The sequence below is a fragment of the Anopheles darlingi genome, chromosome 2, assembly GCF_943734745.1.
Source record: "Anopheles darlingi chromosome 2, idAnoDarlMG_H_01, whole genome shotgun sequence".
NCBI classification, from domain to species: Eukaryota; Metazoa; Arthropoda; class Insecta; order Diptera; family Culicidae; genus Anopheles; species Anopheles darlingi.
The window spans coordinates 85,856,902-85,869,401 of NC_064874.1; the positions used below are offsets into that span (position 1 = coordinate 85,856,902).

Sequence of the window (12,500 nt, forward strand, 5' to 3'; positions counted from 1 at the left end):
AGTCAGACGATACCCGATGGTTCGCAGCCTAGAAGCAAATCGGACAAGTTTGCGGATCCCAAGGATAAGGCTCTATTTAGCAACGAGCTATTCGAGGATGTTGACGATTTGCTTCGTGAGGAAGCCGGTCAGCCAGGGAATGATGCACAGAAAAAGCGGACACGAAAGGCCATGGCCGAGTATGTGCCACGCATGCGAAAACCGCGCGAACTACGGACCAGCGATCAGGGAAGCGACAAAGGTGACGATGATTCGGATGTGGAGCTGTTGGATGATGCCCAACCAAGGGCAAACAGTCGTCGAAAGGGCGAAACTCCGAGGGATGATCCGTTCGATTTTAGTGATATGCTAGCGTCGCAAGGTAGTAAAGGTGCAGTAAGTGCGCAAGCGAACGAATCTCCGTCCTCCGTTCGGTCGACGACGGATCGGAAACCTATCGTGTCGACATCGGCGTCTTCATCCGTCTCCACCGAAAGCGTATCGAAGCGAAAATCATCCAAGGACGATGATTGCATTAGCTTAAGCTCAGATAGCGACGACGAATCGCAACTGGTGCCCGAGTCCGCGAAGGCATCCCCGGACAGCAGCAGACGCAAAATTCGGGCTATGCTCAGCAACGATGAGCTGGCAGAGGAAACGAAAAAGGCACAGAAGGAAGAGGAAGATCGGTTGGCCAGATTGAAGAAGAAAAATGAAACGTTGAAGCATTTTCTGGAATCCTACAATCCCGGGCCGCAGGAAAGCGATCTGGTTCTTGATTATGATGCGAAGCAGAAGAAAGCCATTTGTGTGCATCCTGATATTGTAGCCTTGCTAAAACCGCACCAGATCGAGGGTATCCGCTTCATGTACGACAATACGTACGGCGCAGTGGATTCGGTGACGGAGAATGTCGGGTCTGGATGCATTCTGGCACATTGCATGGGACTCGGCAAGACGCTGCAAATCATAGCGCTTCTGCATACGGTCATGCGGTATCCGCAGCTGCGAACACGGCGGATCTTGGTTATCTGTCCGAAGAGCACAGTTTTGAATTGGAAGGAAGAGATTCATCGGTGGCAGGATAAGGTGCATGATGGATCGAGGCTGAAGGTGTTCTGCTTTCCCGATGTGAGCCCTCAGATAACGAAAGTGAATGTGCTACGTGATTGGCACTCGTTGCCACACACGCGCTGTGGCGTGATGTTAATCGGCTATGAGGCATTCAGGGCCCTGATTAACAATGAACGCCGTAAGCGGCCGGTGGGTTCATCACTTAAAAAGGTTGAGTACATACAAAAGCAGGTGAAGGAGCTGTTGATCAATCCCGGTGCCGATCTGGTCATCTGTGACGAAGGGCATCAGATAAAAAATAAGCGTTCTGCGATCAGCGAGGCAGTTTCGAAGATCAAAACGAGACGACGCATCGTGCTCACTGGAACTCCGATTCAAAATAATCTTAAAGAGTGTAAGCAATGCAATATCATTTTAGTTTTACCATTAATTCATCTTCCGAATTTCCCGAACGTTTCAGATTATTGCATGGTAAACTTTATCAAACCTTCGTTCCTGGGGAGTGATAAGGAGTTTAGTAATCTTTATGCCAATCCGATTAAAAATGGCCAGCATAAGGATTCCGATCAGCGTGCGATAAAAATTATGAAACAACGTTCGTACGTGCTACACAATAAGCTGTGTAAATTTGTCCAGGTATGCGAGTTAACGTATGAGATACTGAAAGATTCCCAGTTTAGTAACTATGGCGGAGAATTGCTTCATTCCAGCGCAAGGAAGCGGCTGTGTTGAAAGATTTCCTTCCGGAGAAATATGAGTATGTTCTATTCGTTCCACTGACGCCGGTTCAAGTAAGTTCTGCCTTACCGGGCAGAGAGACAACTAGAGGCGGGACCGTTAAATGATGATGGTAGCTAAGGCATTGTACAAGACCCTCACGGTTCAAACTGTTTCTCGTGTTTTTGTTCCCAGGAAAAAATGTACGAAGTATTTCTTCAGATGAACGAGTACACATCGAACAATGAGCATCCTGGAGAACCGGCCAAGGCGAAAAAATTCAAGCTAATCGCCGATTACACATCCTTGCGAAAGGTAGATCATTCTAAACAATGTTGTTTTCAATTTCATCTTGCACGGAATATGTACAGCTAGCGGCACTGAGGACTTGTTTCTCTATTCCTATTTCTATTTTTTTTTTCATTAACAGATTTGGACTCATCCGAAAGTGCTAGAGAAGGCTTGGGAGTCAGCGATACAGGAGAAAAATCGGAAAGATGCTGCCCGGAAAACTGCCTCTCCAGATACGGATGAGGAGTCACCGGATGATCGAAACGATATTAAGACGGGCACGCTGTCGGTTATGAATGATTGGTGGCGAGAGTATCTGGGCGAGGCAGACCTAGAGTCGTTAGTGCCTAGCAATAAGCTGTGGATAATGTTCGAGATACTGAAGCAGTGCAACGATCGGGGCGAGAAATGTTTAATTTTCTCAGCGTTCGTCGCAGTGCTGAACGTGGTTGAGCATTTTATGGCGAAAATCAACGAACAGCAAAACCATGATCTTCCGCATGCAGATGCGTTCGGTTACAGCGCATTCAAAGGGCCATGGGTAGCTGGTAAAGATTACTATCGGTTGGATGGCAAAACGAACAAATCCATTCGCCACGACTTGATACGATCGTTTAACGATCCACGCAATACGCGTGTCAAGTGTTTTCTCATATCGGCCAAAGCTGGTGGCCAGGGTATTAATCTAACCGCTGCTAATCGAGTGATAATTTTAGATACGTCATGGAACCCATCAAACGATCAGCAAAACATCTTTCGAATCTTCCGCCTCGGTCAGAAGCGAAAATGCTATGTGTATCGATTGCTGGCGATGGGCACGATGGAGGAGAAGGTATACTCACGCTCGGTCACGAAGCAGGCGCTGAGCTTCCGAGTGGTCGATGAGCAGCAGGTCGATCGTCACTATCGCTACGACGAACTGGCCGAGTTGTACAATCTAACGAAGGTAGCGGATATGATGCGTGAAACTCCGATTCGGCCTGCCGACGATTTGCTGGCCTCCCTGCTGCACAATTTCCCAAACAAAATTTTCAAATACCATGAGCACGATTCGTTGCTGGAGAACAAACCGGAGCAAGACCTGAGCGAAGAGGAGAAGAAAGAAGCTTGGGCCGCGTACGAACGCGAGATCCAGAATAACGAAAAGCCTGCGTACCCTTCGCAATTTGGCATGATGCCAGGTTCCGGGATGTACGGTTTCGGGCTGTCCTCACTGTACCCCAATATGGGCCTGCCGGGGATGCCAATGGGAAGTGGCGATATGTACAGAAGCGATTTCTCGTACAATAGTGCCCTGAACCGACCGCTCTATCCATTCAGCCAGCAGTTCTCAATGCTAAATGATCCGGCCTACGCCTCGCTTTTTTCAAAGTTCTACGGTTCCTACACGATGCCCGGTTCCGGTGGTATGCTGGACTTTGGCATGCCCTCTCATGCTTCGCTGGCGAATGGACAACCTATGTCGCCGAGTATCGGAGGATCAAGCGGAGCCTCCAAGTCATACGATGCCACTAACGCCCTTTCGCAGTTCTATAATATGTACAACGCGAGCAGTGGCAGCAGCTTGGGGCTACCACCGCCAATCGGTAGCAGCTTGGGTGGTAGCAATGGATTACCGCCACCGTCGAGCACTGCTACGTTAGCAAGTCTTGCCGCTCAGTATGGTAGCCCTTCGGGTACGAGCGGTTCATCCGGTACTAGTGCCAGTAGTCAAGTACTGAACGCACTGAGACAAATCACTGACTATCAATCGGCAGCACAACAACATCAGCAATCTTCTTCCCCAATCACGTCACTATCGTCCACTTCGGGGTTGAAAATTTCGGAAGTTACATCGCTCGCTAATCAGTACCGTAAATCGGTCGGGCCTTCTACATCGCGCCCGGGAAGCACTGGATCAGCGACTGCGACGTTGCTGAACATGTTAAACGATCACACCGGTCACCTCCCGGCATTGAACGCGGTGGGATCTGGAGTTTCTAGTCCATTTTCTCCCCGTAGCGCTCCATTACTGCCGCCGACCCTGGATCATCCGGTCCGGAACTATCCTTCGACTCCATTACCTCCACCAGCATCCCCGGGCAATGTCGCAACTGGTCCGCCTACGATTACTACGACACATGAAGAACAGCCTACTGCTCGTAGTGCTAATGCTAGTGGAAAGGCAGATAACGCAATCACAGTTAGTAACGTTGGCAGCCTGGTTGCTGGAGGAAGTGTTAATGCAAAGAGCACAACCACTAACGGACCAACGAACAATGGATTACCCGTGATAGCCTCGGTTGTATCGATGGCCCTTCAACAACAGCAGCAAGAGAAGAATCAGAATGTAAAGGATAGCACCGATCGTTCGACCTTTAGTTTCAACGAGTTAAAGAAAAAGCCTACTGGTAAAAGTTTAACCATGAAAACGAGCGATCCGTTGAGTATTCCTACCAGGCCGAGGACTAACTCGCAAGTCACAACCGTGATACCTATTGATGATGAAGAACCTGTTGATCGGAGCGCAACTATGCAGGCTAGTAGCAACAAAAATGCCGATGCAATTCGTCCGATAGTGCGGGCGAAAACGATAGCTAATCTGCAACAACCGGAGAAAGTGTCAAACAAAATGGCAAACCTGCCGAAACCAGCGACTTCAACGCAGTATGTCACTGGTAACAGTACGATAGGAGGAGGGAAGTCGAGCGTCTTTCCGGCACCGGTTACTCCGTCGGCTTCCATAGTAACGTCTGCTGTTCGTTCAAGTAGCTCCGGTAATTTAAAATATTCACCTGCGGTGCCTAGCATTGCGGCCAGAAGTAGTCCGAAGTTAATACCACCAGTATCGAAGGCAACTGCACCACCCATAAGCGTGCCATCAGTTTCGAGAACGACAACAACACCAGCGCTGGTAGCCAGTTCAAAGCCTGCTACACTTACGATGCCAGCATCTGCCGCAGCGAGCATTACACCCACCCAATCCAACCGACCGCCCGTGGGACAACAGCAGAAGTCGCTGACCAATACAATTCGACCAAAGTCTACTGCTCAGACTTTAACATCTCAAGTTAATGCAACGACCACCTCTTCTCCGGCACCCGCAATAAAACCAACTGCTATGCCGCCCTTGGTGGGATTTAAAACGACTGGACAGGCGAAGTCACAGACACCGGCGCAGAAGCAAACCGCAGCTGCATCCTCTTCTTTAACTAGTTCCACTACCCAAATCGTATCAACTATGCGCAAACCGGCAACGGCGGTAACGGCGAATAATAACGCTAGTAAACCCGCAGCTATAAGTGTGGCTTTGGGAGCTACACAGCAAACAAAGCAACCCTTACCCAAGCCGCAACCCAATACTAAACCACCGAGCAATCCTGTTACTTTGATGAATATTAAAGGCATACAAAGTCCGCTTCTACTTAACCCTACATCAAGAGCCAGTCCTACAATGCTGGTAAAACAGAGTCCTGTACAAAATAGTGCAAGCAGCGTTATCAAACCCGTTTCTGAAAACCGCCCTATGCCCATGGTGACCATTTCGTCGCAGCCGGCTGCTGGTGTAGCGGGCAGTGCTAGTGTGATGAAAAAAGTTGTTAATCAGCCAAACTCACCAGCGAATATTATAACAACTGGCAAAAATACGAATGTCGGAATGCGGCAAATCGTCGGTAGCACCGCGACACAAAAATCAGTTCCTGGCGTGAATGTTTCATCGGCATCTGGGTTAGTATTGAAGGGGCCAGCCAAGCCCCTTGCGACTTCTGTCAGTAGGCCCGCTGTGACGACACTTGTACCAAAGCAAACGAGTACGCTGCTACGGCAGGCTCAAACGGGATCACCGAAAACGGTCTCAACGTTACCGAACCGGGCGTCCCCTATACCTACCCCCGTACAGCGGCAGGCAGTCAATACAGCGATAAAACCCCCAGTTGCTATGACAATTGGTGGTGCTGGAGCGGCACGTGGTGCACTATCCGTGGCATCTACACCCACTGTGGTGGCTACGCCTATCAAAACCAAACCGAACACTCTCCAAACATTGGGCACTTCGAACGTTGTGAGCGTTGTTGCGAGTGCAGTTCCTACTGCTGCTTCTACTACTTCAACCACTGCTGGAGCTCCAACACCAGGAGCTGCTGGAAGAACATTAAGCTTTTCTTTCAATGACGCTAGTAAGGAATACACGATCACAAAAGCCACAGCAGCTCCTACCATTCGACAAATCCAGTCAAATGGCGGGTCTCAAATATTATTTAAGAGAACCGCCAAGCCAAGGTACCTGGAGTATAAGACTCTAGTTGTATGAAACCGTCAATAACACGTGCATGTTCGAATCGTTTCAGTACCCTATCAACTACTACTAGCAGTCCTACGGTAGTAAATCCCGTGAAATCTTCTCCATCGGTCGTGCCACCTCAATCAGTGAATGAAAGCACAATCGTCAACACTTCATCTCCGATGCCAATGCGAAATCTGCAGCCCGGTGCGGTCGGTACGAATAACGTGATAATTCGGAAGAGAAAAAGTGACGTAGCACTGTTGGATAACCTGAAGGCTAGAAATAGTTCGATTTCGATCAGCGAAATCCGGCCGGACGCTGGTGGTGGTTCATTACAATTGGCTAAGCGAACGAAGCCAAATGAGGTGAGTGGGGTCTGAAAAGATCATACGTCATACGGTCAGGAACATTTCTACCACTTGTTGAATTCTCCCACTATAGTCAGCAGCTGCAGCAGCAGCCACCATTCTCGGTGGCCATCGATTGGGAGCCAACATCATGGTGACCCAGAAAACGGTACCGACAAAAACTACTTTAGGTAGGTTCCAAGCAGACCATTGACTGTCGTAGAACAACTGTTCTATCAAAAGTATGCCATTTTCATCATTGTTTGTTCACAGGCAATGTGTCCTTTGATGTGGTAGAATTGGAGTGATTTGGTTGAAAATAAAGCTGGCCCATGGCAGCCATATTTGCTTGTCTCCAATAAACCAAAAAAGAGGGGATGTTAAACAAATGTCTACTTCGTGACTGGTCATAGGATCGGGTCATTTTTTTAACTAAGCTAAGCCCAACTCTGTCATCATGCTAGCAAGGATTCAACAGTATAACAGGAATCTGTATCTTCATCCCACGCCAGGAGGAGTATAGTGTGCACAGCAAGACAATCGTAGACGCGCACACCACTATCTGGAAATCTCTCTAGTAGAAAGTCCATTCATCAACTGCATCCTTTCAGATAACTTAATGCCAGAGAGCAATCATTGGAATGTACATAAGCGCGGTACCATTTAGAGTAGCATTGGATGAATGTTTTATTTTAAATTCGATTATTTATTACTCCAATGAATATAATTTATTAGATGTTTTCAAACAGTGCGGTTAACATGTTTGTGCAATGTATGTAGATCGCTTAACAGCCTTGTGAATAATCCTGTGGTGCACATACGTTATGGGGTGTCTGTGTTTTTGTATGTGTGTGCTTGCGTAGGCACAAAGTTGCTAATCAGATCCGAAATTTATCTGTACTTGCGAACAACGATTATACCATTACTGGAGTAGTTTGTGTAAATGAATTGATTTCCTGTAAATAAATGCATTACAAACTTAGTAACCCATCTGAACGGGGCTTGTCGGAGCGTTGTTCTACTTGCTAGTCTGCTGCGGTTTCATGTTTCTCTCAATGCCAATGGTCCCCTAGAGAGCAAACATAAAAAAATATTGCAGTGTAGTATTATACGGAACTGACAACTCTAACGAGTAGCACCATGGTTGTGTAACATAAGTTAGGAAACAAAAACAAACAAAGTTCAAACAAGTATTTATGGTTTGGAAAACGTATGAGATTGATAAAGAACATGGAATATGAAATGCAACGCTATAATGAGGAAGCATAATTTATGGATTTTCAATGATTGCATCCTGGATCAAACGCGGTTCGCATATTGATAAACTGGAGTGAAATGTAATAAATGGTAATTAAAATTGAGATAAGACAGCGATGAAGTGCGTTTTCGTGTCAGCACTTGTTCTACTTTTTTTAATCAACTGTTACAGAACACCATCTCCTACCAGAGCACTTCTCAATATGGTTCTTCAAGCTTAGATTTCACTGCGTTGGCAATTACCGAGGCACCTTCTTCATTCTCCGCAAAGCCTGGTAGTTCATGGCACCGGTCGTACCATGCCTGTATATTGGGAAAATCCCCGAAATTAACGCCGAGATGATGAACCGTTGTAATGGTGGCCAATGCGCATAGATCCGCTAGAGAGCAGTCGTCACCGGCAATCCATTCGTTGCCCTGCTGCAGGTAAGACTCCATGCGCTCCAACGCTTTGTGCATCGTGTCCTTCTGCTCCTGCGAGATAACAGTGGCACCATCACGGAGTACGGGGGCCAGTATTTGGCGCAACGCCGGAAACAGCATCCCAGAGTCGAAGAACAAGCGATGCAGGATGAGACCACGTTTCTTCGGATCATTTGGATACAGGCTACAGCCGGGTTTATACTGCTCGGTCAGATAGGTCGCAATCGCTTTCGATTCCCACAGCACGTAGTCCTCATCCACTAGTGTCGGAACGGTATGCTCCGGGTTAATGGCCAGATATTCTTCGGCCATATGCTCACCAGCGAACAGATTCACTATTTTAACCTTTCAGAAGAGCACACGAAAGATAATTAGCATTTTCAAGCCCTTGCAATCATAGATGGTTGCTGCCGTTCATTAAAAGCTGAGGCTACTGCTAATAGTCCTTTGATCTAGACTATTGATCTACATGTATTGCCGTAAAAACGGTTAGCAGGAACTTTTTACAGTCGCGATAGCATCAGCTTCTGTAACGACTTTTAAAGTGAACAGCAGTGGAAAGGTAGGGCAGCCTTCGCATGACACGCGAAACAAACATAAACGAACCGATTGGGAAATCAATAGTTCGTCCAAGAGGACAATTTGAATTGAAGAATCGTGTCTTTGGTAGTGTAGATGAATAAAGTATGACTCCTAGTAAGACCGTAAGAATGTGAACAACTGTAATTCCCTCGAATGGTTGGTAAAAAAATATTGATTTTCGCTATCGGTTTCAATCGATGGCAAATGATGTATCACACACAACGTTTGAGATTGAATTATAAAACAAACGCCTTGCTCTAGGACCATAAAACGCCTCTTTGTTTGAAGTTCCCAGCTGCGCAATTAAAGCTATGTTAATAGCGCGTCTGGTACTGGACTCTCCTGCATACTTCATGGATCTGCGTTGTGAAGGGCAACAATTTATGGTGGGACATTTAAATGTTGTGGCCAGGTGTGTTCTCAGGTATGAGACCTTGGGATATTTAAGGTATTTTCGCTCATTGGCCATCGAATTTGATACGCTACAATACGATAAACTGTAGACTTTATGTGAAATGGCAAAACATCCAGTGAAATGAACAAACTCCAGCTTGGACTTATTCTGTATATAAAACTTATTTATCTTTAATGTGCATTGTGCTACTTCGCTTCACCCGGATCACACCAATACTTAGAGTTAGTGTTGGTTTGTTACTAAAAATTAGGTAATTTTCGTCACTTTAAAACTATCTACCGTACTTAAAAAAAACTACCGTACCTCAACGTCCAGATCCAAATTGCGCAAAACCAGCAGCGCAGACCTTGACGGTGGCGAACCAGGAAAATGGTACAGCACTAGCGGAGCCATCGTTGCACTTTTTTACACGAAACTTAGATACTTTGACTTGAATGTCGAGATCACCCGGTGTATCTTCACTCAGCGAAGGTTTATCCACAAGTGCGCCCGATGTCTCCCATGTCCTATGCTTTTATCCTTCGCAACCTGGATTCGTGGGATCATTACAAATGTGCTTGGCAACGTAAAGAATGGAGAGGCTCATAGTACCGGCCATCGTCTACTTTGCCCAGTTGGTGTTCTTCCCATCCACCAATGCCAATAGGCAGTGCCACCAGAATGAATTGAAATGTTTTAAAAGACAATAAAAATACTCTGCAACGTGCTGACGGTGAAGTGTTTCTAACGGTCATTTTTTGAATCAAACCGCTGTGGGCAACCTTCGTCAGGTTCGTACGAGTCGGGCAGCGCGTGTTTCGTTCAGTCGTTCGTTTGGATTCCCAGAAGCCATCGATGGTTAACGAAGAAAGGTGTACACAAATCAAAGCAAGCGTGGGAAGCGATTTTCAAGGCCTTTTTTGTTGTGCGTTGTTGTGCTCTGATAACAAGCCGGCATTTCGATACGCAATATGCTAAGTTCCGGAACGTGATGATGGAAGACCCGACTAGTAGCACGCAGAGCGACGATTCGGCTGAAACGAACCGCGAAGATAGCGATTCCACACACTGCTGTGCGTGTCGTCAGGATATGCAAACGGTCGACGCGCTGCGAGAACATTTGCTGAAGATTCATTTACCGGAAAGCCGTGATAACCCGGCCAAACCTTACCAGTGCGACCGATGTTTCCGGCGTTATTTCAACAAGTACACCCTGAAGCGGCACAAGCAGCTCGCCGTCATACTGCTGACGCCACGGCCTGCCGAGGAACCGCTGTCCAGTGAGGACTTTTTTCGGTGTTGTGGTTGCAGGCAGGATTTCTCATCGGCCGAGGATCTCGAACGGCATTCGAAGGATACACATCTTAAGAACCACCAGCAGCCAGCGGATGAACTGCAGCGACCGTTCCAGTGTGAGGTGTGTTTTAAGCGCTTTGTCTCGCAGCCCTCGCTAAGGCGCCATCGGAAGGATCGTTTCTCCAATCGTCGCACCTACCAGGATCGCAAAGTATCGGCTACACGGTGCTGTGGCTGCGGTGAACAGTTCGACAGCTTGCAGCAGCTTCAAACGCACTCGCAATCCGTACATGAACCGGATCGAATGGTGCTTGGTAACGGCGAGGTGTCGGTGAGGTGCACCATCGAGTGCAACATCTGCTACAACCGATTCTCAAGCCATGCCGTCTACCGGCGGCACAGGTTGCTACTTGACGCGGAGCAATTGCGCCATTGCCCGGAGTGTGCTAAACCATTCCGCCAACTGCGGCTCTTAAGGGCCCATGTTCGTAGATTTCATCCCGCCCTCCGAAGCCAGCAATCATCAGAAGTGTCGAATGGCCACCAGTTGCCGCCAAGTGAGGGCAACTATCTCTGCACCGTTTGCGGAAAATCCTTTCTCACGAAGAGTACGCTCGATAACCACGAGAAGGTACACGATCCACACCACGAAGAGTTCCGATGCGCGGTTTGCAAGAAGCAGTTCTCGAGCAAAGGCAACCTGCACAACCATACGGTGCGGTTCCATTCCGGTACGACAGCCGATAACCGACGACAACAACCGTGTGTATGTGCCGTCTGTGGAAAGTCCTTTAAAACGCCCAACTATCTGGAGACCCATGCTCGTCGACATACCGGTGAAAAGCCTTTCCAGTGCAAGGACTGCGGTAAACGGTTTGCGCATTCGTCTGCTCACCAGAGACACCGCCAGGTACATGATACGGCACGGCCTACATTTGGCTGTGAACGATGCGGCAAAACATTTACCTCTCAGTCCGGTCTGATGATTCACGAGAAAAGTCATTCCACCGATGCGGCCACCGTGTGCGTGGTTTGTGATGTTTGCGGTAAAACGTTCCTGGATGTGCGGTACATGAGAAAGCACCGTAAGCTGCAACATGGAGAAAGGGAAAAGGGCAAGGATAATTCTCGGATCCAAACAACCAACCAACAAACAGTTGTTCCTCCGACAAACTCGATTCCGGTATCCAGCATCCAAGAGTGCTGAGAAGGATTATTTAAATCGAATCGGCGGACTCGAGATTTCTCACCTTAGCTCGAGTTTACACTCACGGTTGGTCTCACTAGACGCGCTCATCTCATGCCCCCCTTTTCTCATCAGCGTGCTGGTGGTATTGGTAGCTGCAGGCGAATCGTGGTGGAGAACTTGTTCAAGAGCACCGTTGATGTCTTTTCCCGCTGCTCTTCTGGTATTATCTTCACCCGGGGAAGACGACGACGACGACGACGACGACACTTATCATACGCGATTGGCGGTGGTTGCTGTTGTAATGGGAGCAGCAGGCACCTGGCAGCTTGGCAAGAAGAAGAGTATGAAAGCGGGAAGCTATGCACTAATCACATAACGGTGTCTCTTCACGTCGTGCCGATAACCGGCAACCTTGATTCACATCGTGTCTCGAGAGCGCGTAGCAGTGGACAAGGGGTTATGAAATTCCGTTCCGAAGTCTTCCTCCAAACCGGCTCCAGCTCGGCAATGAGGATGACACGTGCCATGACGATGCATACGAGAAAAGATCGCTGCCGATCGTTGGTGACATCTTTATTGCGCGGGAAGCACGTCCCTACCGCAGCCATGCGCAACTATCGATGCAAATGCTTAATTGAGTACCGCAAATTGGTCGCACGATCGTTCCGCATGAACCCCACCACAGAC

The 12,500-nt window shown here is 47.9% G+C and overlaps 3 protein-coding genes across 3 annotated transcripts in view; 2 read left to right on the top strand and 1 right to left on the bottom strand.

Moving 5' to 3' along the window:
• The window catches only part of LOC125951327 (uncharacterized), a 10,624-nt gene extending 3,290 nt beyond the window's left edge, over window positions 1–7,334 (top strand). Inside the window, exons 3-10 of the mRNA XM_049680085.1 lie at window positions 1–1,447; window positions 1,514–1,689; window positions 1,764–1,844; window positions 1,966–2,085; window positions 2,201–6,321; window positions 6,390–6,690; window positions 6,767–6,863; window positions 6,946–7,334. The exon at window positions 1–1,447 is cut by the window's left edge and continues 1,356 nt beyond it. Of these exons, the coding sequence (XP_049536042.1) occupies window positions 1–1,447; window positions 1,514–1,689; window positions 1,764–1,844; window positions 1,966–2,085; window positions 2,201–6,321; window positions 6,390–6,690; window positions 6,767–6,863; window positions 6,946–6,980 (6,378 nt within the window). The 3' untranslated portion in view covers window positions 6,981–7,334. The remainder of the gene's footprint in view (window positions 1,448–1,513; window positions 1,690–1,763; window positions 1,845–1,965; window positions 2,086–2,200; window positions 6,322–6,389; window positions 6,691–6,766; window positions 6,864–6,945) is intronic.
• Window positions 7,335–8,042: 708 nt separating this feature from the next.
• LOC125951365 (glutathione S-transferase 1-like) lies at window positions 8,043–9,791 on the bottom strand. The gene is made up of 2 exons (XM_049680166.1): window positions 9,653–9,791; window positions 8,043–8,697 (listed from the first exon to the last, which is right to left on the bottom strand). Exons 1-2 carry the CDS (start codon window positions 9,740–9,742, stop codon window positions 8,128–8,130), a joined length of 660 nt encoding a protein of 219 aa, XP_049536123.1. The 5' UTR covers window positions 9,743–9,791; the 3' UTR covers window positions 8,043–8,127.
• Window positions 9,792–10,156: 365 nt separating this feature from the next.
• LOC125951350 (zinc finger protein OZF-like) overlaps window positions 10,157–12,500 on the top strand; it is a 2,469-nt gene continuing 125 nt past the window's right edge. The window contains exon 1 of the mRNA XM_049680137.1: window positions 10,157–12,500. This exon is cut by the window's right edge and continues 125 nt beyond it. Coding sequence (XP_049536094.1) covers window positions 10,320–11,831 — 1,512 coding nt within the window. The 5' untranslated portion in view covers window positions 10,157–10,319 and the 3' untranslated portion in view covers window positions 11,832–12,500.

Bases quoted from the DNA above. Each gene is read 5' to 3' on its own strand.
- LOC125951365 (XM_049680166.1), bottom strand. From the start codon at position 9,742: ATGGCTCCGCTAGTGCTGTACCATTTTCCTGGTTCGCCACCGTCAAGG. The intron at 8,698-9,652 runs GTACGGTAGTTT...CTCTTCTGAAAG, and splicing joins ATTTGGATCTGGACGTTGAG to GTTAAAATAGTGAATCTGTT.